The sequence below is a fragment of the Aethalodelphis obliquidens genome, unplaced genomic scaffold (genome assembly GCF_003676395.1).
Source record: "Aethalodelphis obliquidens isolate GAN/ISIS:26980383/991018 unplaced genomic scaffold, ASM367639v1 scaffold27, whole genome shotgun sequence".
NCBI classification, from domain to species: domain Eukaryota; kingdom Metazoa; phylum Chordata; class Mammalia; order Artiodactyla; family Delphinidae; genus Aethalodelphis; species Aethalodelphis obliquidens.
The window spans coordinates 22,905,272-22,932,440 of record NW_020837971.1 but is presented as its reverse complement, the minus strand read 5'-3'; the positions used below and the strand labels follow the sequence as shown (position 1 = coordinate 22,932,440).

The 27,169-nt window shown below is 50.9% G+C and overlaps 1 protein-coding gene across 1 annotated transcript in view; it reads right to left on the bottom strand.

The window, feature by feature from the left end:
• Positions 1 to 27,169, bottom strand: part of DDC (dopa decarboxylase) — a 54,024-nt gene that overhangs the window by 2,427 nt on the left and 24,428 nt on the right. Inside the window, exons 6-12 of the mRNA XM_027124127.1 lie at positions 25,904 to 25,970; positions 20,131 to 20,225; positions 15,512 to 15,579; positions 7,594 to 7,670; positions 4,718 to 4,737; positions 3,697 to 3,795; positions 1,251 to 1,352 (exon numbers count right to left, since the gene is read on the bottom strand). Of these exons, the coding sequence (XP_026979928.1) occupies positions 1,251 to 1,352; positions 3,697 to 3,795; positions 4,718 to 4,737; positions 7,594 to 7,670; positions 15,512 to 15,579; positions 20,131 to 20,225; positions 25,904 to 25,970 (528 nt within the window). The remainder of the gene's footprint in view (positions 1 to 1,250; positions 1,353 to 3,696; positions 3,796 to 4,717; positions 4,738 to 7,593; positions 7,671 to 15,511; positions 15,580 to 20,130; positions 20,226 to 25,903; positions 25,971 to 27,169) is intronic.

The window sequence follows — 27,169 nt, the reverse complement described above, 5'->3', positions numbered from 1 at the left end:
GGAAACGGGTCCGTGGACCGAAGGATGGAGGCTGGGGTGGCTGCTGGTGGGTGTGGGCTCTCTTTGGGGGAAAATGAAGATGTTCTGAAGTTAGCTTGTTGTGAAGCCTGTGCAACCCCGTGGATAGTCTAAAAATCATTGAAATGTATACTTTGTATGGACAAAGTGTATGTCACGTGGATTGTATCTCAATAAAACGGCTAAAAATTAAAGAATTTAAATCCTACAGGAACACTGGCAGTAGAAGCAAAAACAACTGATTGATGGCTAGCAAGTCAAAGCACACTTGCCCCCAACGCCAGCGCGGACGGAACTGCCCCATCCGGTCACCCCGGGGACTCTGCGCCAGCCTCTGCACACCTGTGCTCAGGCGTCTCTGAGTGACGCGCTGCAGGGACCTCACGTCTCCCTGCCAGCTCTTGTGTCAGGACTCTGCTCTCTCCTGCTTCCAGGCTTTTCCATGGCTGGTTCCTGCCAGCATTCAAAGCCCCAAGAATCGCTGAGGGGAAAGGAAGGGGGAGCGAAGGGCCACGTTTGGATGGGCAGCGCCTTGCCAAGGCGACTGAGCCCGTGGTTCCTTCTCCTGCTGCCCTCTGTGGACTCGGACAAGAAGGCCTGTGGGTGGCGTCAACTCTGCAAACAGAAAGCTAGCCGGAGAGCAGGCAGGGCGTTAGGCCCCAACCCGGCATCCTTCACACAGGGCAGGTTACTAAGGGGCCTGTGCGTGCAGCTCCTCTTGGGGTCTTCGGAGCAATGTGGTCATGATTCCCAGCAAAGGTGGCTGAGGCCCTCAGGCAGCAGAATTACAGAGCCCCAGGGACCAGCAGTCCTCCAGCCCCTGTATAAGCACCGGCAGCCTGAGGGCCATGTAGGGGTCAGCGGGTCCCGGGTGGGCCCGAGACTGGCTTCTCACAGGCTCCCAGGTGATGCCCATGCTTGTCTGGGGACCATGCTAGGACCAGTGAGCCCGTGGGTGGGTCAGTCCTTGGAGGGTTCCAGTGGCAGGGATGGATGGATAGAGAAGATGGCAAGCATCCTCGGGCCGGGTCTACACAGGCAAGAAGTCTGAACACCAGTGAGAAGAGTAGGTGTCCCGGCAGGGAGGTGGGAACAGCAGGCTGGAAAATTCGGGGGGAATCCACGGTCTCTGGGGAGCTCGGGCGGGTTTTGGAGCATGGACATAACGAATGAGAGTTTCCTCTCTGTCCTACTCAAAGAAAATTCAGACAACTAAGTCGACTTAGACGTACCTTTAGCCGGAAACAGACCAGCCCCAGAGTGACTTCCGCACAGATTTCAAAGCGGGGATCCTGGTGCACCAAAGCCTCGAATTCGTGGGACAGCTGGACGTGCTGCAAAGGGAAGGGACATCTGTCTGAGTTTCTCATCACCTCTTGGTTCAGAGCTTAGCCACCTAAAACACCATATCAGACCACACGTGGAACATGATTCGTTGATAAGCTGTGGCCATTTTCCGCAGCACTGATGTCACCCACTCCCAGCTTTCCCCGTGCAGCTTGAGAAACTGGCTGCCAGGAGAAAAGGGCGGAAGTCTTCAGAGAAACACCCCTTGTCATCTTCTGCTCAGGGGAGCCTTTTCACCCCACCAAAGAATCTTTTGTAATTTTAGGATAAATGCTGTCAAGGGGGATTTAAACTTTCCAGAAGAGAAACAGCGGCCGACGTTGGCTGGCCAGCTGAGCGCTTCACCGGCCAGCTGTCGAGCTGACCCGCGACACAGGGAGTGACACCGCAGTCTCGCCCATTCTGCAGACCAGCAGACCGAAGCTGATTCCGATACCAGAGCTCCAGGTCTGCCGCTGTTTGTTAGGCCGCAGCACCTGCCACCGGAGGTGAGAACCTCGTCCGTCCAGGGCTGCCTGCTCTCCCTGAACCCACCCCCTTACTAAACGTCTCGATGTTTACAGAAACCAAAAGCTGCTTCACGCAGTACGTGATCTGAGAGCCAGCGGCCCGGGTCTCGGCACACAGGGAGCACGTCCTAAACGCCGGTATCCAGCGCGGGGTCGCTGGCAGGGGCCCCGGGAGCGTCTGAGCAGAGATCGTGCCGCTCCAAGTGTTGGGACAGACACACCGTTTGAATGAGTGGCCCCCGGGCCCGGGACGAACTAGAGGGCTCCAGAGACTGTGCTGGCAGGGGTGCCCTCGAGCTGGGTCCTGAGGAGCTGCCCACCTGCCGGGGTGTATCCGGCTCCGGCCACTCAGTCCCCTCCTGGGAAGGCAGGGCCGGTCCCTCTCAGGGAGGCTTGCAGGGTTTTTCAGGAAGCAGCGATGTGATCACACCCAGCTCCCCCTGAGCTTCCAGCTGGAATCAAACCACCTGTGCTTTGCCTCCTTTCCCCAGAGCAGCTGCATCCTCCTTTCCCCAGAGCAGCTGGGCGAGAACTCGTGAACTCACGCACACGTCCCTCCTCGTTCGCTTCCCCACGGAGAGCCTCCAGGAGCGTTATGGCCTCCAGAGCAGCCTTGTAAGACAGACGGATGCTCATGTGTGCGGCGCCGCAGGGGCCCGGGGCCATGTGCCCTGTCACAGGGGAGGGCACACCCGAAGCTGCACTGTCACCAGAATGAGACACTGCAGGGTGCCCCATCCCCGTGATGTCTGAGGACCTCTGTCCTTCAAGGTGGGCCCACAGGTGAGGAAGGACAGCCGGATGGGAGCGCCCGGCTGGAAATCGGCAGGCCTTCTGCAGCCAGTTAAGGGAGGCCTCCTCTGGACTGTGTCCTCGATTGTTAAAAAAAAAAAAAAAAAAGCAGGGTATACACGCTACTCTATATAAAATAAACAAGAGATCCTACTGTCTAGCACAGGGAACTCTACTCAATATCTTGTAATAACCTATAATGGAAGAGAATCTGAAAAAAGAATAGATATATATGTATAACTGAATCACTTTGCTGTGCACCTGAAACTAGCACAACATTGTAAACGAACTTTACTTCAATAAAATTTTTAAAACACAGGGCTTCCCTGGTGGCGCAGTGGTTGAGAGTCCGTCTGCCGATGCAGGGGATGCGGGTTCGTGCCCCGGTCCGGAAAGATCCCACGTGCCGCGGAGCGGCTGGGCCCGTGAGCCATGGCCGCTGAGCCTGCGCGTCCGGAGCCTGTGCTCCGCAACGGGAGAGGTCACAGCAGTGAGACGCCCGCATACCACAAAAAAAAAAAAATTAAAAAAACAAAGCAGGGTCGTGGGGCTTAGAGTCGATCCATGGTTCTCACAGTTTAGCGTACATCACAGCCACCTGTTGGCTTGTTATATAGAGGTTACCGAAACCCACTCCGAGAGACCAAGGTCGTGCATGTGCTTCTGGTCGGGGCTGTGTTGGAGGACATGCAGCCCACGCAGTCCAATCTCTCCCATTCTGGCAGTTTTCTGGAGAAAAACCTACTGCATCCTCATTACCGCCATTGTGGACTGGGCCTCCCTGTGGGTCAGCGGTGGCTCCAGTGGCAGCTAAGAGTGTTTGTCACTTCGACAGTCTCCTGGAGTGATAGCCTTCAGTCCCCGTGAAAGTGTCTAAAAGACCCAGAATCGTGCATTGAGCATCTTATAAATGCCCCACTCTCAACAGCCCAAACTTTCCCTTAGAGTGGTTTATGACGACATCTTACTTCCTTTCTAAAGTCTAAGACCTCCCTAATGTCACCCGGATAAATAATGAAAACAAACTCACCTTGCGGATATAGGCCTGCAGTCCCTTGACTCCGTACATCCTAAAAACAAACCACATCTTCAAAGAGCGGAACCTCCGGCCCAGCGGCAGCTGCCAGTGCTGAAATAAGACACAACACGGCACATCCGTGAGGGCTATGCTAAGGGATGCTTTCCTTTATGGCTCATGGCCTTGTCCTCCAGGGTCTTGAAGGCCCTGGAGGCCAAACCCTCTGGCTGCCATGCCCCATCCTGGATGGCAAAGCTGACAGCAGTGGAGTAAGCGGTCCGGCAGCCGGAGGCTCTCTTTACAAAGCTCTGAGATGCTCGTGCAGGGCACACGGGGGCCAGGCCAGTGCTAGGCTCGGGGGCCATCGTGAGCAGATGGGCGGAGGTGTGGGACTGCCCCACGGGGCGCGCGACCCTAAAATGTTTGTGTCACCCTAAAATGCTGTCACTACCTCGCTGGAGTGGGGTAGATTCCCCGGGGGCAGAGGTGCCCTGTGCACCCAGCCTTTTCCCCTCACCCCCGACCAGACGTGAGTTCGGAGAAGAGGGGGCCAGGCTTGTTTGCCATTTGATTCCCAGCCCATCTCCCGGCTCACCGCAGCTGCCAGAGCAGCGCACGGCTCCTGCCTGGGGAAGGAGACTTGTCACCAGAGCAGCGTTAAGAGGCTGTCGTCTGAGCGCTTCTTACGCCCTCTGACCCTTTGCTCTCCCACTGTCCCGGGGATGCCAGCTCCTGGCACACAGCCTGAGCACACAATGGAGGGACCGCCCCACCTTACAGAGGAATCTTCCAGGGAGCACGGGCAGCTTCATTTCCTCTTAACCTGAGACCTGCCATCCGTGGGCTCAGCAGAGCTGCCCACTGCCAGGCCCGATCTCTAGTTAGGACCCAGTTAGAGGGTGTCCTCTTGTGGGACCCTGATCCTGAGAGGACCAGGAGACTGCAGGGGCTACAGCCCATGACAGTGCCCCGCACTGCATTCACATCTTGCATTACCACGGACCTGGACTCAGGGAGACAAATCTCCACTTACCCTGTAGTCAGTGATAAGCCCTGGAAAAGAGAAAGAAAAAGGAAACAAAAAGGAACCATTAGACACCTTAGTTGATTACATGTCCAAGTCTTTTCCATCATCTCCTGAACCAGACATAAAACCCAGGGCAGGGCTGACTGCTCTTTGAGCCACTTCCCAAGGTAACAGATTCAAGAGCGGCGGGGATTCCAGAGAGCAAAGCATAGAAGGACGTGCCGAATTACGCATGGATGGATGCCACAGCTGATCTGACCTGGGAAGCCGGGGACGCTCCAGCCACAGCGAGCCTCCTCTGGACGCCATTGGAGGATCAGGTGTCCAAAACGCATCTTTCTAATCCCCACCTGATTCTGTGCCCAAGAAACTTAGAAACGTAGAAACTTCTGTCTACGAAATTCTTTGTCCAGCGTTCTTTCCTCCATACCATCCTTGGCTTTACAGCTCTTGGCACAAGGGGAGACTAAAATGCAAACTAGTTCGTAACCCCTGTGAAGCCATTTGAATCCCAGATAATGAAACTGACTCGAAGAATACCCACTGGGTATTTGCTCAGCACCAGAACCCAGACTAAGATCTGAGAATACAGAGATGAACACCCAGCAAAAGTTTGATTCTTTTTTACATTCTAATTGCTCTTTATACCACAAATTCACCTTCCCACGCATGAGTGAATGCGTGATGAGGGCTGTATATGATCTGATGCCAATTTACCACCGGGCACAAGGAGAAAGCTGAGACTTTCACGCTTATGTAAGTGCAGAAAGTGAACTCACATCGGGAGGCCTGGGAGGACCCCTGCGTGGGACACTTTGGTCCTGGATCCCAGTGATAGAGGGAGGCGTCCCAGTGACCCACAGGAGGGACTGGGCTGCAACCTGGGGAGCTGCGGGGTGTCGGGTGAGGGGCAGTCCACGTGGGCAGTCCTGAGTGGGTTTTTTAATAGCTAAATAATGAAGAGATTTCTTTTTTTCTTTTTTTTTTTTTGCGGTACACGGGCCTCTCACTGCTGTGTCCTCTCTCGTTGCGGAGCACAGGCTCTGGACAAGCAGGCTCAGCGGCCATGGCTCACGGGCCCAGCCGCTCCGCGGCATGTGGGATCTTCCCGGACCGGGCCACGAACCCGTGTCCCCTGCATCGGCAGGCGGACTCTCAACCACTGCGCCACCAGGGAAGCCCAAGATTTCTTTATTGAAAAACAAGGATCTTTTTAAAAAACACTCTAAACATCTTCCATTTCAAATTACAGCAGGCTTAGCAGGAAAGTGAGATCCATCCAGATAAAATAGACGCTTATATCCAGTGGCCATAGAAGTTTAAAGTTGATTTTGGGTGATTTACTTGGTAAACACAAAATGGGTCATTGCTTTTGTTGATTCATAGATTATTTTAGGGAAAAAGTACAAATAACTAAGATTGTTCATCTTTAACAGCCGTAGCCAATATTTCTATCAGAAACTGCCTTTCTATAAAAGTGGAATAAAATTACACTTTTTAAAAATTCCTGGAGCAATGAACTTTACTGAGATGGCTTAAACTCATTCTAAGAACTCCTTTTTTTTTTTTTTTTTGGCCATGCCACATGGCTTGCGGGATCCTAGCTCCCCGGTCGTCGGGGATTGAATTGAATCCAGGCCCTGGTAGTGAAAGCGCTGGGTCCTAACCCCTGGACTGCCCGGGAAGTCCCGAGAATTCCTTCATTGTTTAAGAGCTGCATTTTGCTAACTGTCATGATGACTGTGGTTTTCATTATTCAAACATGAAATGCGTTTTTAAATAGAAGAGCTTTGGCAGCTGGTTCCTAATTTCTCATGGCTTTATGCCAACGCCATTTTTAAAAACTAGACTTTATTTTTTAGAGCAGTTTTAGGTTCTGAGCACAACTGAGCAGGGGCTGTTTGTATCCGATGTGCCCCATGGGACGGTGGGCAAGTTTAAGAGGGCAAAACCCAGGTCTGATCTTTCCGTGGAGACCACGCGGGCTGGGGTCCGCATAGGAGGGAAGGGGCTGTGCCTCGACTTATGTCACTACTGTTCAGCGCTCCTGCCACAGTCATCAAAACTGCCTCATCTTCCATCCAGCCCAGTTCCTGCTCAGTACGTGGAGGGTGGGGTCACGTGATCTCCGGTGTCCCTCCCATCACTAACATCCACTGTTGTCTAAGGAAACTCAACGAGACAGTGGCAGAAGTACCCAAAGACTTGGCCTGTCCTTCCCCGGGGTCCCTGGACCCCATGGTGGCCGGCATGGCACCTGCTGGAGAATGAGAGAACCCTCTCCCACCCGGAGGCTGAGTCCTATAGGGACAGACAAGCAGGCAAATCACCGTCCCCAGCGCGTGGATGACAGCGAGTGGGCACAGAGGGACGGGGGAGAGTCTGTGCAGGTCGCCTCGTGCATTGTATCTGATCAGGATCTCAAGTAGTCCGTGAGATTTGGTTTTTTTTACTAGGAGACTTAATTTTTAGAGATCCGCATTTGTGTGTGGTTCCTGTCTCAGCCTTGCCCAATTTTCTCTTCCCTCCCCAGGCTCCTGGCCCAGCTGTTTCTTCCCCGGGTGCTACTGGTCTAAGCGATGCAAACTCTCTTTAGGGCAGTCATCATTTCAAAGGCTCAGTGCAGGAGGTGCCCATGCCCGTCTGAGGGCCCTGTGGCCCCTCTGGCCCTATGGGTGCCTCCCCCAACCCTGCCCCAAACAGTGAGGAGAAGAGGCAGGACCGCGTCACCATCAGCGTCCCGCCTCAGGAAGCAGCTCGTCCTGGCTCTGCACCCGGGCCCCTAGGACCAGTCTGTAGACATGACTCTTCACCTTGGCTCCTGGGTACCATGGATGCAGCTCTGATGGGAATGACCGGAGAGAGCAAGGCCAGTGGCTTACCTGAGTCCTGGTGGCTGTGCTTGAGGTACACGGGGTCCAATTTAAAGGCTCCGGTCAGGTCAGTTCTCTTTTTCACCCTGTTTTAGAGAACAAACCAAGGGGCTTAACGAGAAGGCGTCTCAGGTGGGCCTTCATGCCACCTGTTCCTTCTCCCGCTGGGTTCAGGCTCCCCTGCTCCCCAGTCCCCTCCATGACACCCCACCCGGCACGCATGGCCCCCATCTGCACCCCCCGTCCCCTGGCTCGGCTGTAGCACAGCATTAACCTCCAGAGCTCTGGGCCCCTGAGGTTGGGGGTACGGGGTATAATAAAAATAAGCCTTCGGTCTTTCTTCCTGGTCCGACTAGAACTGCGCTGAGACCTGACACTGAGTCCGCATTTTCATTTAGTTAGGACTTCTGGAATGGCTTCCAAAAAACTGTACCCTTTTCTTCATACAAATCTACACAGGTTTTGATATATTTATTCATAGTAACCTTACATCTTTTCTTGCTATTATAAAAGAATATTTCTTTTGAAAATTTTACACGTGCTACTTATCATATATGCAAATAAATGCAACCTTTAAAGTGCTGTGTATCTAGAAATCTTGCTGTGTTCTCTTATTAATACTTTCTCGGAAGATTCTGTTCTCATTGAAGACACTCACACCATCTGAGAATCATGAGTTTTACGGCTTCCACTGTAATCCTTACTTTTACTTCTCTGTCATGTCTTACTGCACAGGTTAGGGAAGCACAAAGCTGAATAGGGTGTGTATTAAGGGAATTGTAAAGTTTTCTCCCGATGTTAAAGGCAGTTTTTCTAATATTTCACCACTAAGAATAGGTTTGCTGTATTTTTTTGGACGATATTTTTTTATCAGATTTGGTAAGTTCTCTTCTGTTCCTCTTTTACTAGAGCTTTTGTTTTGCTTGGGTTAGAACTTTATCTAATGCTTTTTCCGTATCTAATGAGATGATAACTTTTTTTTCTCCTTTACTATTAAACATGGTCATAACATTTTAAAATCTTTTAATATTTTTCAACCACCCTGGGATGTCTGGAATGAACAATTTTAGTCACGATATACCGTCTTTATTTTCCGCTTAAACATTATTGAATTTTATTTGCTAAAATTTACTTGGAATTTCCACATGTAATTTTGTGAGCTTGTCCTGTAGCTTTCCTTTCTCAGCTTCTCATCTGGTTTTGGGATCAAAGTGACACTGACCTCATGATATATGTCCCCCCTTGCTGGTCTCTGAACTACACTTATAATTAGACCTATAGATGCCTTGACAGTTGGTAGAACCTGCTGTTAGAAGAATTTGGATGTTTCTGTTGTGTGAAATGTAACTATTGGTATGTAGTCTTTACAGCTATGAGACGTTTCAGGTTTTCTATTTATTCTTGAGTCAGCTCTGATGACATATTTTTTGTAGCTATTGAATATGTACATTTGTAGGCAATTCTGGAATGATGTAATTCATAGTACTCTCTGACTCGTTTTTCAAATGCCTGCTGTGTCTGTGGTTTTGTCTTTCTTATATTTCCAGTACAGTGAACTGTGCCTTCTCCTCTATTTCTGGTCCTTCTTTCTGGAGATCATCTATTTTATTAGGCAGGTCAAGGACCAGCATGTGGCTCTCTTGATCTCTGCTCCTGTTTCCTTATTTCCTAATTCATGTCTGTCTCTTCATCGTCATTATTTCCCTCCTTCTAGTTTTGAGGGTTTATTCTGTCGCTGTTTTCTGGCTTCCTTTGGGCCCTTAGCTAATTGTTTTCTGGCTTTCATGTTTTCTGTTTAAGTCTGTTCTCCAAGTCCTGCTTTATCGCATGCCCATGAATTCTGTCACATCTTCATATTCATTCAGGTCCTACGATTTCCAGTTTCCCTTTGTTCATTGATCCATGGCTCCAGTGGGTCTGTGGTGGTTCGCTCTTCAAAATTTAGGTACCAGCTTTGCTTTTCCTTGTGAATTTTAACGATACTACAGAGAAGAAAACTTTATTTAAACAAGCAAATGGACATGTGCATGCACATACGCAGACACACACGCTTGCACAGAAACACCCTCTCTAGGCATCAACGTCATCTCACCCCTGACGGGCCTCACGGTGAGGAAATCCTCTCCCTGTCACCGGACACATCCCTGAGGGATGGTCCATGGAGGAGGGGGCAGGGGACGCCTGTCCTGTGCAGAAAGCATGGCTTCTTCAGTTGTCTTTTTAAGAATCTACAACACTGTGTGTGAAGGGCTCCCTGAATGAGGGCCCCTGTTACCTCTTGGTGCCAAAAACAGTATAAAGAATTCAAGATGCCAAAAGCACTAGGACCAAAGTGCAAAGAAACAAAGGAGATTCAGAGAAAACTGTGCTGTCATGCACAGGTTCTTAGAATCACGTCTTACCATAACCAGAGTGACTTAAAATCTTCCCAAGTAACTGAATTTTTCAAAAAAATCCAATATAACAGGGGTGTACAAAAGGTATAAAACTAAAAAATTTAATTTTATTTGGAAAAAAATTAACCCTCTTTTTTAAAGGCAGAGTAAAACATGCCCTTGGTGGAATTTGAGGCTTTCTTTGGAGAAAATCTGATATTAAGGGACATTGTGGTCAGAGCAGAGTGGTTCATATTTACATATAAAAGATTCAAAATACCCAAATGAACAATAAAGAACTTATGAAGACAATAATGAAATCATTATAAAATGTATTTACTGGGCTCGTAATGAGGTCAAGTTTTTAAAACTTCTATTATCTTGTCCATTTTAATATGTAGAGAATATAACCAACAAATTGAGTTTAAATTATGGACTAACCATTGATAAAATTTCATTAAACAAAAGACAGACCCTTATGATTTTGAGGAATACAAAAAAGCCAGTGAGAGCAAAAAAAAAAAAAACAAAAAAACAAAATCCATTTACACGTTGTTTGTTGTATTAGCAAAACCTTTAAACACATCTATAAAAGATTCACAACCTAGGGCTTCCCTGGTGGCACAGTGGTTGAGAGTCTGCCTGCCGACGCAGGGGACGCGGGTTCGTGCCCTGGTCCGAGAAGATCCCATGTGCTGCGGAGCGGCTGGGCCTGCGCGTCCAGAGCCTGTGCTCCGCAACGGGAGAGGCCACGACAGTGAGAGGCCCGCGTACCGCAAAAAAAAAAAAAAAAAAAAATCACAACTTAGGACTGTTTGTGTTCTACTGTGTTAGGACACCTCATTTTTTGCTGCAATAACCTCTTAGAATAGCAAAATATATGTAGGTGATCCCCTGGATTTTCACAGCAGGGCAGAAAAGCCTCTGAGCAGACTCTTAGCCATCCTTCTCTCCCTGCTCTCTGTCACCAGGCCGCAAGGCTCGCTCACCTCCTCTGCAAACACGCAGGGGCCCCCAACCTGGGCCCAGCTTGTTCAGTGGACCCGCAGCTCGGGTAGGCAAAGGGGTAGCTGCCTTGACCCAGCAGAGGAACGCTGTGGTCCGTTCACTCTCCTTTGGACTTTAGGCTGTGTGTGCCAGGGCTAGAATCCAGGATTATTTTCAGTTTTCAGAGGGAAAGCGGAATCAGAGTCAGATTGAATGAAAGCAGACCTAGAATCAGGGCCCAGTTTTGCCTCACTCACACTAAAAACAGCTCTCGCTCTCCAGTTTCTCTGTATCCATCCGGGACAATTCCAGCGTGTTCTCTCTGCATCCTTCTGTCTACCTGTGTGTTTGTGAAATGGGTATTGCTTTGTGTGCTTGTCTTCATTTGCATCCCGGGAGATACATAATTCTGTATCTGACTCTTTTTACTCAGTTACAGTTTTTGAACCTTCACCCCTATTGCATCAGACACATGGCTCTAGCATGGATGGCTGCGTGCCATTAGCAAACCCATGCACATCTCAGAACTCCAGGTGCCTCACCTGGATGAGGGACGATAATTCCTATACCAGTAAGACTGCAATAGGATCAGGGGAGGTGGTGTATGAGAAAGTAAAAGGCCACCTACTAGCAGGTAATAGCTTGAGCGTAACATTTGTACCCGAAGCATCATTACTGCTGTAAACCGAAGAATCAGGCACCCCTGGATGAGGGTTTAGGTGCATTTGCTTTGCCCATTCCAGCAAGGGCAGGGGGAATTCTCTTCACACAGCCCAAGGACTTAGGTTTACATCTCACTTCTTCATAGAATCTGGTGCTGTGATTTAACTTGGTACATCATTGCTTCAAACCAGAAGTATCTGGAGAGCAACTATAATCTTTCACGTGTGCGTGCTCGAGGAGCCTGGTGCTCACAGGTGCACAGGGCCAGGCTGGCCACGGGGCTGTGCCAGGTGGGAAGGATGCCCCAGGATCCCAGATGGGCAGAAATGATGCTTTAAAGGCGCTCAGTAATGGATGAGACATTGGAAAATTGCACATTTATGTAAAAACGCCAACTTTTAAATATGGGCAGCTTATTTAGAAGGAATTTAAACCTACATGGACCACAGGAAACCATCTTCAGTAGCTGTCACCTCTTCTGAGTTTGCTGTCGTGCACACGTGCGTCTCAGGGCCTTTGCACTGGCTGCTGCCCCACCCCCCCACACCCACATTGTCTGGACCCTCCTCACGTGCCCTCTGTCAGACGCCACTTCACCAGACAGGCTTCTGGGCAATGAACAAAGGGGCCGATCACGGGGTCTCGCCCGCACACCCCCCTCTACCCCCAGCTCCCCACGCTTCTCCCCTGAACCGCTCCCCTCTGTCTTCCCAAGCCCTTCCCTGCCCTGCATCTCCTCACCCCATGGATCTCGGTTTGCACTGGACTAGACTTGATTTCATTTAGGTTCTCAGTTTCCTTTGGTTGTATTTTATTTACTGAAAACTCTATCCCATGGCTGAGACTTCTCAAGTCCAGGAATGATAGTGCTCTGGTTTCAGTCCACAGCGCTCAAAGCAAAATGCTTTCCAACTAAATCCTGACCTTCCCTTCTCCTTGTAGGTCTTGGTTTGGACGGGGCTGCCCCCAGTTGCAGATGCTGCTTCACTAGCGTCACCCAGGGCAACCCCTGGGGTGGGGGTCTGGGCGGGTGTGTGAAGGACCTTGTGCTGAGCACCCCACAGGCTGGGAAGTGCTCAACACGCCCCTGTGGGCAAGGAGAGAGAACTTCTTTGCAGGGAAGGGGTGCTTGGCGCAGTGGGGTCAAAGGAAAACCTGCGTTTGATAAGAATCAAAAACTCAGAAAGTAGTAGGTGGCATAATTAAGATTCTAGGGTTTAAAGTAAGCTGACCTGGGTTAATTCCCTAAATTTTAGCCTTCTGGCTTTAACTAGTAATTTCTTATGAGTACTATTCTGGGCTGAATTGTGTCACCACCCCCCAAATTTATACATTGAAGTTCTAACCCCTGGTACCTTAGAAAGTGACTGCATTTGGAGACAGGGTCTTCAAAGAGGTAATTAAATTAAAATGTGGTCATATGTCTGGGCCCTGATCCCATATGACTGGTGTCTTTCTAAGAAGAGGAAATTTGGACACAGACATGCACAGAGGGACAACCATATGAAAACCCAGGGAGAAGAAGGCTGTCTACACGCTGAGGAGAGAGGCCTCAGGAGGAACCAGCCCTGCAGACACCTTGGTCTCGGGCTCCTAGCCTCCAGAATTAGATTTCAGTTTTTTAAGCCGCCCAGTATGTGGTACTCTGTTACAGCAGCCCTAGCAAGGTAATATAAAAACAGCGCCCGAAATAGTAGACATGGGTAATTTTTATGTTAAAACACGAATCCTTCAAGATCAAATTCCATCAATCAATATTCATATCATCATTACCATATCTCCCAGATGTGTGAAATCACCTCAAAACCCTTGACAACTGCTCTGGCCAGGACCTCAATAGCTCAGGAGAGAGAAGGCACATCCTCTATTATAATTTAAATTTTTACTCTCTTTATTTAGCCTTTCAAACCCACAGGCAGGTGGGAGGCCCCCACCCCTCAATTCCCCACTCCGAGGGGATAACTAATCACCCTTCTCTTTGGCAAAATTTCAAATACTGGAGGCTGCTCTTGTGTCTCGTGGCTCATGTGTAAGTTTCTCCTACAGGCTCATAACGCTCAGGTCCGTTTTCCATCTCCAAACGACGTGGCCTCATCCCTACATTTCCCGTCTCCTCCCATACATCACCTCCCCTCTGCCATATCTCCCTCTACGGGCTGGTCCTGAACAGAAGATGCCAGAAGGGACCCGTCTGCGACAGATTAACACACACAGCCCCCAGCTCAGGCCGCATCTTCCAGCAGCCTCGGCCGTCACACCAGGCTCTGGGAAAGGCCACAGATAAAGCACGTTTTCTCTCATCCTTAACTTGCTCCCTGGCTTTCTGGATGCAAAGGCAGATGCTACATTTATTGTATTCATCCTTATCACATCTCAGCTTTTGGCTCATACATCAGTGGGCCCTGACAGCTGCAGTCTCCCCGTCTGGAAGAGGGGGCAGCCTCTTTGCAAGGCTGCCTGGGGGGGCAGTGACTTCGGTTGAATTGCGTGTGATGACGGCAGCCTGTACGGACAGGGGCTCCTTGCACATCCATTTTTGCTATTACTTTACCCAGGAAATGAATGGAACATCACGGCTTACCACAAGCCCCTCTGGGGTCACCTCGCTCCATCCCCCATCAGCCGTCAGCTGGTCTGTCCAGGCTGGCTCTGTGGCTTTTCTCTGCCAAATGCCTTAGCTAAGGGCCCCTTAGCTGCCAGTTAACTTGCTCTGAGGCCAGCACCCCCCCTCACAGAACAGAGGCCTCGGGGACCCCTGCCGGCCCCATGCCAGCTGGGTGCTCTGGACCCACAATCCACCCGTCAGCTCCCTCGGACAGTTTTTGCACCCGACCCAACACCCCAGCAAAACAGAATTACATCTCAACCCGAATTAAAGTTTGAAAAAAGGGAGTTTTGACACGCTGCATAAACTAGCCTTAAAGTGTTCCAATCCAGGTAAAATAGACAAACACAACCACAAGAATACTAACATTCATAAAAGCTGTATCTTTTATCAGTTCTTATTAACATTTCAGAAAAACCGTAGCCCAAATATGAATGGGTTTTAAAATCATGTATCAGAGTTTGGGTCAAAGACTGACAAAAAAGAGAATTTGATTTAAAGAGAAGTGAAGCACTGAACATGTAGTTTATCTTTAGACAGAGTTCAAGGGAAACTGATTATTTGGTGAACTGACTTTAGCCGGATTACGTGAGAGCTGGCTTCCGCACCTTTCTAAGGTGGAAAACCATTCACTTAATTACACAGTGAACAATTTTGCACAAAATTCATGCAAAGCCTCCTGACCTCAAGATTCATTAACCACATTCTTACTCTAGAAAACTCAGAACTAGTTTCTAGTAAAATCCCTTTCCACTCCCAGTCATCATGATTTCTTTAAATATTATCAATGTAGTGAAATACCAGCCACTTTCATTTTGGAAGTTTGGAATTCTTTTTTCTTGCTCTAGAGATGACCAGTGTGATGCCGGTACTGCCGGTAAGAATTTTCAGGGAACTGATTAGAAAACAGAATTGCTTTTATTTTTCCTTAGCAAATGCTTTTAGGCATATAGACTTAGATTTATTAAACATTTATGAATAAAAACATAGAAGCAAATGATTTAGAAATATGTGCTAAGGTTACTAAGCACTGTTTTTTATTAATGCTAGATAGATTAGACCAGCGATTTTCTCTGTTATCCTCTTTTCTTGTGCCAATATGTTCTAGATAACAGCATACAACAGGGTAAGATTTAGCAAGCATTCCACCCATGGCTCAGAAATGCAGGCAAGCAGTAAGAGATCTACGCGCTTCGCCAGCAATTGCACCCCACCTGCCGGGTTTCTTTCATATAAACTATTCTAAGAAGCAGTGTAATTGCAGGGTAATTGACATGTAATGAACAGGGCAACTTACCACATGGCAGAACAGTCAAAATTCACCAAAAGCCATTTGTGGGGATTAAAGTTAAATGAATCTGCATACTGCCAAGGAATAATAACAACAAAAAGAAAACAGTTGTTAATGTTTAGCTATAAAACAAGACCTCCTACATAGTAATTAACAGTTTGCAGTCTCAAATGAAAACCAACATGACCAGACAGATAAGAAGCAGCTGAACCGTGGGGTTTGGGGCTCGAGGGCACTCGGGAAGTTCTGGGCAGCCACCGCTCCTACCTGAGCCTCTTTTCTTTCATTTTCAAATCCTGTCTCATGAAACGTGAAGCTAATGTAGATCTGATTCCGGGCTGAAGCGCAAGGGGAGGAAGAGAGCTTTGGAGCCAGAGAATCGGGGTTGGCTTCTGGGCACAACCGCCTGTCCGTGTGGCCTGGATGGGAGTTCTGCTTCGTGGGGAAGGCGTGCAATCAGAGCCACAAACTCTTCAGTGCAGCTCCCGAGGGTGATGCAGAAACCGTCCAGTGCAAACACTGAGACTGTCGCTGCTCCGTGGTTGTAAAGCCAGCCAGGTCGCTGGCCCAGGGAACCACGTGATGAGAAAATGGCTACTGACCTCCTGCAGCTCTGGTTAAGTGGGGAGACCTGGCAAGAGAACAGTCCCTGGGCCATATGAAAATGACCGCCAGGTAGCCCTCAAGCTGGCTCCCCGCTCAGAGGCGGAGGGAAGGGACTGGCTGAGCCGGGCTGGGATGTACCTCAGGGGAGGGTGTGCCCTGCAGAGAGACACCCACAGAACCAGAGCGACGCTGAGGTCCGCTGGACGTGAAGGGTACCAGGTTGCCGACTGAAAAAAATGCACAACCTAAAAGTTGAGTTATGCTTTTTTTGGCGGACTTTCCGAGAACTTCAAGCCCAGAAGACAGCATCTCAGGTAGCTCTAAGGGACTGCTCTGAAGAGGCGAGGGGGTAGCCAGGATCTAGAGGGGTTTTTGCAACAAAGACCAGGTAGTGGGAACATCAAAAGATTACTGTTAATTAAAGAAAACCAGACATCTCAAGTTAAGGAATTTAGCTCTTTTCTATGCATCTATGGGAAGAAGATGCAAGAGTCTGGACTCACTGAAATCATCCCTTTGATGGGCACCTCAGCTACCTGGGACCAGTGTCCTGTGCTTTCCCATCCTGAGTTCCCTCAGGGCTCACTTTCAGGGCGGCTGTCATGTGATAGCTTGATGGCTACAACATCCTTTGTCTACTGATATGGCAGCATACTTTTCTACAGGAATTTATAAGTGAGGGATTGGAATGAGATAGTATCTAGAGCCTTCTTATTATGTATGTGTTAATCCTAATTTGGTGTAGGGCTATCATTTGGATCAAGGGATGCATTTCGAGGACCCTGGATAATTGAAAATATGCAGAATTTCAAAGCATAATCGGAGCCCGACCCTGACAAAGGTCATGGGAAGTTTCCATCATCGTGAGGAGACCCACCCTGGCAGCAACACAGACACAGTTCATATCTGGGGGGGGCTTGCCTGCTTTGAAACTGTGGGTCCCAATTCATTTTTAATTGGGGAGATTCACAGTTCTACTCTCCCACATAAAATGAGATGTAACTCACGGCTTATGTTGCATGCTTTCAAATTTGCAGTCTGAAGTCACATAAAATTTATCCACATTTCAAACTACTGGACAATTCGGAATGATCAAAATTTTAATTCACAGGTGCCATGTCAGGCAACTGGACCGATCTGGCCTGGGAAATACTTTATGCATAAGTTTCCTCAGCTTTATGAACTAGCAAAGTTCTCAGAATGTAGGTATCATGAGCAGCAATGGGAAAGTGAAAATTTCATGGCTAATCTTCAGTAATCAGGCTCAGCCCATTTTTTTCATTTAATGGGTTTGGTTCTTTTACCCACATTGATGTAACAGATCAACAACGGTTCCCGTTTATCTAAATGTTTTCTCCTTTATTTCTAAAGACACCATCCACATTCACCGTACTCATAACAGTAACAGGGTCCCTTCCTGGATGCCAGTGGTAACAACTGCCAACAGCTGGCTCTAGGTTCAAGTTCAAGTGTCATCCCATTTTCAAGTAGAAAAATGAGAGATTTCAACCACCGAGACTGGCCAAGGAGGGCAGTCTGCGTTTCCACTGAGCCATCACAAGTGGCGAGCTCTTAAGATTATCAGAGTGCCGGCTCTTGGCATATCCTCTGGCTGATGAACAGGACCTGGGTCCACCTGGAGGCCACATGGCTGCATCTATAATTAAAGCAGAATGATGGCAGCGGCCATGTCAGGGCCCCAGCTGGGAGGAACCTCGTAGTGGGGGAAGCTTCGAAGTCTCCCCAAGGCTGTGGGACACCTCTTCTCCATCCCAACGAGGGAAGGGAGGGGGGTAGCCAGGAGGGGCCGACAGGGAGATGCGTGGTCACCAACGGCAACCTCACCTGTCTGCCCGCTCTGGGGGAGCAGATTCATTTCCCTCGAGGTTCCAATAAAAGCAATATTGAGAAAGAGACAGGAAATGACAAGTTTCATTTGTTGATAACGGGAAACAGAAGGTGAAAGAAGGGGCTTTGTTTGCTAGGCATTTTATTAGTTCCCTCCTGGGGGCTGATCTGTGTAAACGTCTTTCATTACCCACTGTGACATTTTCTTCCTGCTGATGGAGAGGAAGGTTCTTATCTGCAGGGAAGGACCGGACCAGACAGGATATTGCACCCCTTATCTGCGAGCTGACCAGCAGGCCCTCCCAGCCCAGGGACCAGTGGCCACAGGAGGACAGATGGCAATGACTCATTGTTGGGTATGAAATCCTGTCTGCTGCTGATAGGATCTCACTGCAGCCCCACCACGGGGGTGGTCTGACAATTGGACACCCCCATGAAAGTGAAACCTCGAGCTGTGGGCTCATGGGGAAGAGAAGAGTGTAAGGGGGACAGATCGTGAGATTCCACATCTGATACTGAGAGTTAGAAAAGACCAGGCCTTGGGAGGGGCACATACATCGCACATGAATACTTTGCCCTTGGTCCCTGGAGACCATAGGGACAGACATTCCCAGTGATGTGTATCGTCACACACAAGACCACAGGACCACAACAAAAGGTATTTACATGGTACAGAGATTTATTCTTCACTTCCTAGCACCAAACACCCACCTAACTAGCTACCAGCCGTGAACTATAGAGGCCAGTGTGAGCTTCCCGTTACCAGAAGTTCTCACGTACTACACCCCTTCCCAATATTTCCAGAGGTCTCTGGAAGCTCTATTTACCCCCCGAGGGTTCATCTAAGCCCTCGCACACATTCAGTGATCAATAAGTAATTATTGAGTGAACGAGTGAATAAATGGATGGATGTGAGGGAGCTATAAACCAGAATGCGCCTTCATTCATTAGTGATAAAGGCATTTTTCATCCCAAAGAGGGGAATTTTGTATTCTATGCCTCTGACACCCACTTTGCTGGTATTATGGTGTTATGAGAATCCAAATTAGTCACTAGAAAATCGATCGGCGGCAGGCAAGAGAGCAGAGGGAGGTTTGGAGTGATGGTCTCTCCAGGCCGTGGTGAAAAATGATAATGGTGTGGAATGCGTGCATAGCTTGCTGTATTCAGACGCTGCTTCTCAGCCCTTGAAATATGGTTAACTTCTCTGATCCTTAAAACAACCCCTCAAAGGAGGCATGATTACGAAATCCATCTTGTGAGGTGGGGAGAGGATACCAGGCTGCCCGAGGGGACATGGCTGGTCCTAGGGCAAAGCCAGGATGCAAACAGGCTGTCCAAGGCCCAAGACCATGCACCTCGTGAGGTCAAGGTCTCGAGAAACCCCTGCCTCTGAGCATGAAGCCATTCCTGGCCTCCTTTGATTTATTATCCTCTTCCCCTGCTCACTGACAAAGTCTGCCACCCTGGACCCTTCATGACATGTACATCTGAGTCCCTGGCAAGGAGGAACTTCCTGCCCCGTGAGCTGCCGACAGTGAAACCCGGCTCCAGCCTGAAACAACTCATCACTTAGTGTTAACTCTGCACCCTGCAGAAGCAGAGCATCTGTCAATCGTTTTGGTGGCTGTTTCTCTAAAGCAGCAGATGCTTTAGCTGGCGTTACAGGCCATGTTTTCCAAATTCTGAAAGTGCTCAGGACGTTTCAACGCACTGGTGGCTGTTTTTTCCACCTCAGTGAAAGTGAACAGCATGCTCTGTTGCGTGATCAGAACATGACTATTGATCCAGAGCACATGGAACTGCAGGTTGTTTTTTAAAAAATTATCCCTTGATCTGAAACTCATTCAGATTTTATTTTCTTCCTAAACAGTTTCCCACCGTTTGTAAGCTCAACTCTATCCTATCATGATAGCTCTGCCCAGGATTTGCAGACGGAGAAACAGTGTAAACGTCAGGTGTATTTTGAGAAGACAAGGCTGTATGATCGGGAAGGTTCTCACCCCTTGTCACAGGGAAGTGTAACCTCCACTCATCACAGAAACTGGTTTGGAAGTCATTTGCTGAAACGAACCTCAGTAGTAAAAATTATAAATGTCACATCCTTGTAAGGAGAAGTCACTGGTCACAGGATACCTTTCAAAAACACTCTTGTGGAAGAGCATACTCACCTCCACTCCATTCAGAAGATGCCGGAACTCGGGGCAGATGAAGGCGCTGCCCGCGTAGGCAGCGTCCACATGCAGCCACACGTCCTCCTCGCGACCTGAAGCCCAGAAGCGACCTGTGAGCGCTTGGAGGGCCGCCCTTATCCCGGGGTCAGAGCACCTGTCCCAGCCCAGCATCTTCTCAAATACAGTCTGTCAAGAGCATCTGTTGGCCTGATGTCTGCATCCCTGACAAGCAGTGATGCTGAGGCAGAGGCCGTGTGCTACTGGCCCCGACGGTGCCTGGCATGGGGACCAGAGCTCAGAGAACGCGTGGAGGTGAGGGGAACCCCTGACCCTCGGTGTTGACCCTCACACCCAGCAGAGCCCCAAGGAACCAGCCTACCCCACACCAGCAGCCCGTCCACCCACATCTACTCCAGGTAGGTGCCGTGCTCTGCCCTCCCCACCTCACCCTCGAGGAACTTTCTCCTCGATTCTCTTGGGTCTGAAGTCCTTCCCACAAGCATCTCTTAAGGCTGGGACCACGCAGTCCACACTGGTCTCTCCACCCCCCCAGGAAGTTCAGTCACCAGCTTTACGCTTCCTGAGATCATTCTCAGCTCCCTTCATGAATGAGATTTTTGTGTTCCAGACGCACTGGAAAAGTCTCGCGGGAAGGGCACCTGCCTGACTTTGAGCTGGGATAGAGTCCTGTCTAAATGTGGTCCCTCGGGACTTCCCTGGCTGTCCAGTGGTTAGGGCTCCGAGCTTCCACCGCAGGGGACACAGGTTTGATCCCTGGTCGGGGATCTAAGATCCCACATGCTACATGGTGCGGCCAAAAAAAAAGTAAAATAAAAAATAAATGTGCTCCCTCAATTCGAGCGTATCTGGGCTCCACTCCCATCTCCAGCCACCCAGCCACCATGTGGTCTTACTGCCCTCCTGCAAGCTCGTTCCCCTCTTAGCAAATGGAGATGAAACAGCACCCAGACCTTGAGGGACAAACTAGGTAACACTCATATGTGCCCATCACGACACTAGGACAGACTCGCTCCTAGAGGAGCGACGGGATCCCCGTAATTATTTCCTGCCTCCGTGCTGTAGACTGCCCACAGCCGTGAAATATGCAATCAGGAGAGGTTGCGGGTCTGCAGCAAGGGGTGGGCGTCTTTCCCTTCCACGGGCGGAGCTGCCCCAGGAGTGCCAGATCAGGGCACCCTGGCAGGGGTCCATCGGCACCTGCATTTGTGCTGGTGGATGGATTCACTTTTGCGTGCGTGAGGCTGATTGATCACACACGACGCTATGAGGAGTGAGGAGTGGTTCTGAGCTCTGCTGATAAAAGACAGAAGAGGCAATTCAAAGCCTCGATTCAGTTTGATCTTCAGGATGGAAGGGATGAAGCCTCTGGTTGGATCAGGATCAAATGTGTCAGGGGGGTGGTGATATCACCACAGAGGATCACGCTGAGTGACCCTAAAGCACGTCTTATGGGTTCATCGCTGCACTCAGACCAGCCTCCCCAGGTACCCGTGGAGCCCCCCACAGATGTGGCCATGAGCCAGGAAGGGAGAAAGGGGATCAGGAAAGGACAGGACGGCTGTCACTGCTGCAGCAATGCTGGCATCTGTTGCTGCTACAGCTCAGACCCGCTGAGGGGAGGGAGACGCTTCAGACGCACGTGCAGGATAGACACAAAATCTCAAGGCAGGTCTGTGCTCTCCTCGGGGCTGTGGGAGCTGCTAAGGCAAGCTGCATTTTCTGATGGAGGTGCTTGGGTGGAGTTTGACTGTGTCCGGCTCAGGACTGAGCAGCGAAGGGTCAGGCAGACAAGGCAGGAGGGACACAGCCATGAGGGCTGGAGGAGGGGACGGAGTCTGGGAGCTGCAAACGGGCTCTCCTTCCCCCTTGGCCCTCACCCTGAGAGAGGGATGCTTGTAACACAGTAAAACCCACACCCCCTTACTTTAGCCGGACCTACCCCGGGACAGATGGAGGAGAGGAGATCTGACCCTGAACCCCCAGGACGGGGCTGTAACGATGCCAGCCCCCAAGGCTCTGTCACTCCAGAGGGTACGGGAGATCCAGGAGGGGCAGTGGGTGGGGAATGATGGGGGGCCGCTCAGGGTTTCGAAAGCGGGGCACCAGAAAGAAGGTGGCAGAGAGAACTAGCCTTACCCCAGAAGAGCTCTGGCCTTTGCCCTCGGCTCTAGGGAGGGGACCTCTAGCCCCTGGAAGGCCCGGCCTGAGAGGAGTTGCGGCCCCCAGACGGCCATTCCATGTCAGTCCTGAGTCCTGAAGGACTGGGAACGAAAGGTATGAGCTGGATGTCCGGGAGGGGCTGGGGAAGGAGGGCAGCTTCCCGGCCAGTGTGTGACACAGCCCAGTACAAACCCTGACACTGAAGGCTCGGCAAGCTTCCCTGGCAGGGAGGGCCCGCTCTCTGGGCCTACTGTCACGCATCAGGGCTGGTGGGGGGGACCCAGGGTGACTTCACAGGAGAGGACGACCCGAAGCCCCAAGTTTGGACCCTTCCCCACTCTGCCCCAGGCACCTCCTCCTGCCATAAACCGTAACCACAAGGATGCGCTCAGGTGTGGAGCGTCAAACCAGAGGGCAGCTTTGGAAGCCCTGACCTTGGAGCTGGTGTCAGGACCAGGGACAGCCTTTGAGGGACTGGATTCCCTCTAACCGTGCAGTTGGCCTAAAACCCCTGCAGGAGGACCTTCCAGACGCCCATGGGGAGTGGATTCCCAATGGGCTTCTCTTCTCTCCACGGGGAGGGGAACAGCCTCGAGCACCACCTCTGCATCCCAAGTCTTACGTGTGATCTGCTGACAGCACGACCTGCCTTCCGTGCCCACCGAATACGGTGGGTATCTGTAGGGGTCAGGGGTCACTGAGACCCCAAGGCCAGAGCACAGGAGTCGCATGCCCCAGGACGAGGCCCACCCAGCACGCAGGCAAGGCCGCCTCGACGGGGAGGTTTCTGATGCGTCCAAGAGGGGAGGGGCAGCCCCTGTGCCTGTCGGGCCCCCACTGCCTTGCCTGTTTCCTTTCGAGGCCCCCGTGGACAAGAGCAGACAGGCCTCTGGCACCATCAGCTACAGACCCGCCAGGCACCCCTCCCCCTGCCACAGCCCTGGGACCCCCGCTCCCCACTTTCACACTGCCTGCCTGTATACCTGCAACTCTCTGCTTTCTTTCCTTTTTTTGCGGTACGCAGGCCTCTCACCGCCATGGCCTCTCCCACTGTGGAGCACAGGCTCCGGACGCACAGGCTCAGCGGCCATGGCGCACGGGCCCAGCCGCTCCGCGGCATGTGGGATCTTTCCGGACCGGAGCACGAACCCGTGTCCCCTGCATCGACAGGCGGACTCTCAACCACTGCGCCACCAGGGAAGCCCTGCAACTCTCTGCTTTCTGTTTCTCATCCTGTTCTCAATAAAATCTGCCAGGAAATTCCACTGACCGGTCCAAGAGGACCAACTGAAACAGTCTCTCTGGCAAATTGTTTGGAAAGGAGCTAAACAGAAAGTGTCTTTCCTAAAGCAGCAGTTGGGAGAAAACCGAGTTTTGACCTGCTCTCTTGGTCACGCAGTGGTGCGCAGACAAATAATCTGAATTATCTTAATGATGTAGTCCAACCGCACGGGAGAGCAAGGTGGGCCTGGTCCTGTCTGAAGTTACAGGATGCTAAATATTTGGCGACTCAAGTAAATGACGTCAGAGGAGGGGAAGCAGGCGAAAGGCGCTCATTCACCGTCAAGTCACCACGGACGATTAGTGAGAGCATGGCTGGTAATGAACAGAATTGCCCAAATCGGCTTCGTGGATAAACCTCGGCAGCGAGTGGAGCGCTGTGGCACTCGCCACACCTGCCCAGAACAGCCTCGGCTTCTGGCACCGTACGCATCCCCGATCCAGGTCTTCCCATGGTCCCCAGGCCCGAGCGCAGGGGGAGCCCCTGGACATCAGGACAGCCGGCGCTGGGGCAGCAGGACCCTGTGGGCTGTGCCCGGCAGGTGACCCGGCCCTCTAATCCCATGGCCCCGGAGTGACATCAGCCGGCCGCGGGCCAGGACGTCCAGCTCCCGACCTGACATCTGAGTCCAGGGGCTCAGCGCCTTGGCCTGGGACCAGGGTTTGCAGCTCGTGAGGCCACCGCTGCAGCCACGACTGGCTTGTCCCTCCTCCCGGCTCCCAGCCCCCGGCCCTGCGGCCCCACCTCCGGCCAGCTGCTCAGACAGACATCTGCCACGGTCACAGTGGCGGAGCCCATGGGAACGGGCCAGGCCACACCAGCAGCCACTTGACCAACCAGCCACCGGCTCCACGTCCCCTCAAAGCACGAAGGCTCCTCTCTCGCTCTTTTTTTTTTTTTTTTGCGGTACGCGGGCCTCTCACTGTTGTGGCCTCTCCCGTTGTGGAGCACTGGCTCCGGACGCGCAGGCTCAGCGGCCATGGCTCACGGGCCCAGCCGCTCCGCGGCATGTGGGATCTTCCCGGACCGGGGCACGAACCCGTGTCCCCTTCATCGGCTGGTGGACTCTCAACCACTGTGCCACCAGGGAAGCCCTCCTCTCTCGCTCTTGTCTCGCGCCCTCTCCGTGCATTAACTCATCCACTCAGAATCCCATCACTTTACAATAAATGTTTCCATCTCTACTTCGCAGATGGAGACGCAGCTCAGAATTGAGGCACACGGCTTCAAGGGTGGCCCAGGCTGCACCACGGCTGCCTGTGACGCAGCCCTGCCCAGCACATTCCATCAGACTTCAGTCACACCGGGGGAGAGAGGGTCCACTCCCGCACCCCGTGAGTGTGGTCCACAGGCAGACCCAGGTGAGGAGAGGCAAGAGCCTGCTGGGGCTCCACAGACGGGCAGTGAGCCAGGTCCCAGTGGGACAAGCCGCAGCTCGGCCATGAAACCCCCAGACCCTTCCGATGACTCCTGCCACCCGGCCCTCCCCTTCCCGGGGCAGTAGCTCGGCCTGCAGCGGTGGGACAGGCCCTCCTGCCCCGAGGACAGAGGAGGGGAGGGTCACAAGCCAGGACCCCTGCCTGAGGAAAGGCTTTCTGGCCACAGAAAACCTCCTGGGCCTGCTGAGCTCCCAGGGCCTCCGCTTAAAGAAGCCTCTTATTCAGGGCTCACCTTTGAATGCTCTGAATTCTTGTCTCTTGGAGAAAACCTCAGTGCTCCAGTGAGGGGGAGGTGAGGGGGCCCGGCAGACACACGAAGCACACACTCTTCTTGGGAGAAATCCAGTTTTTTGATATTGATTTGCTTAATCACTTTAATGTGCTCAATTATATTCAGGAATTCCAAAAAGGCAAAAAAAGATGCTGGAAGACCTACTCCAAGGACAGAAAATTCTCCTGCCATCACACACATGACCCTCTGAGAGTCTGAAGAGCTGATTCCCCTCAACTGGGGGCAACACAGCCTTTGTAATCTGTCATCACTGTTATAGTTTTCTTACCAATAGCGTGTTGGTACAGCTAAGCTTAGCTTTTGTCCAATTAGCCCAAATTCCGAGTTTATGGGGTTCAAGCTAAGGAGGTTTGTGTCACTGTAAACACGAGAAGAGTTTGGCAAACTATCCTGCAATAAGTTTAACGATGTTAATATTATATTAATATATTTTATTACTATATAATTATATTACATTTTATATACTACATTATGATATGAAGTTAATATTATGAAGGAGAGACCAAAGAGGCAGTCTACTGAAGTCCCCGGATACTGAGCCCATTTTCCAAAGGAAAATTTTAATCAGATACTTACAGATGGGACCCACTTCTAAGAGGTTGTCAAAAGAGCAGCAGGATGTGGTCCCCAGCGTGGCCACCACCTGGAGAGCAGGAAGCAGAGGTCCTTTCAGCCCTGCATCGTAGTCACTGCCGTACCCTACACACACACACAGCTACCACCCCTACCCAGATGGGGCCCACAGCCTGAATACACATGCTGGCTGAACGTGTGCTGGATGGAGAGGTGAGTCTGTGGATACCTATTTACTATTTGCATGGAAGCATCATAACAGGTTGAGAGAAACAGAGCTGGTAACAGAAAACTAGGCTGTGAGATTACAAAGGGCACTGGCACAGATTTCCCAGGATGCCGAGGGACGGGAAGGAAGGCCCAGACCGTGTGAACAGCGTTCCCTGTGATCCGCTTTATTGATACAAGTGTGTATATCGACTATAGGGATATCATTCCTTCCATGAAGTAGGGAGCCTGGATTTTCTTAGCTGAGTGTGTGTGTGTGTGTGTGTGTGTGTGCGCGCGCGCAGGGCAAGCACACGGAATGATGCACACGGAATGATGCGCACGTCATCGGCCTGGCTGGGGCTGCTCCAGACCTCGTGCGATGCTGCTTCTGGACCAGCCTCCGCGTCAGCTCAGAGTTGGACCAACCGCATCACTCACTGGTGTTCACCTGCTGCCCTTCTCTCTGAATGAAACTGTTCCCAAAGATTAACTTCAACCCTCGAAAGATGAAGCTTTGCTCTCCTAAGGAAATTCACGAGAAAGCCCTCCCGACCCTGAAAATAATTCTTAAAGGGTGTCCCGAGAAAGCTTTGAGAACAGTTGGTCACCCAGCTGGGAGACGTGGCTGGGAATTCTCTGCCGTCTCACTTCTGCTCCCTGAGCGCCCTGCAGCTCTGTGATCACACCTGCGCGCCTGACTTGTAAATTCCCACTCACCAAGCTCTCTCTCCCTCCTGACCCATGAAATCTTGAAACCAGGGGCTACAGTCTTATTTCTTTGTGTTGCTAGGAACTCACATTTTGCTAGCACAGAACAGGGGCTGAAACATTTGCTGCATGCAAACGCTCTCCAAATGATCAAAAAGCATCTTATGTTTCCAAACCAAAGAGCCTAATTGATTTACAGTGGCGGGCACAGTCTGGATAATGAAATTTCTCTTTCCATGTGATAAGGCTGTGAAATTTCATTCAATCTGTGTGGCCTTTATGGAGCCCCCAGCAATGCTCTGTGCCCTGAGAAGAGAGACACAGGGGTCGGAAACACACAAGCTAGGAAAC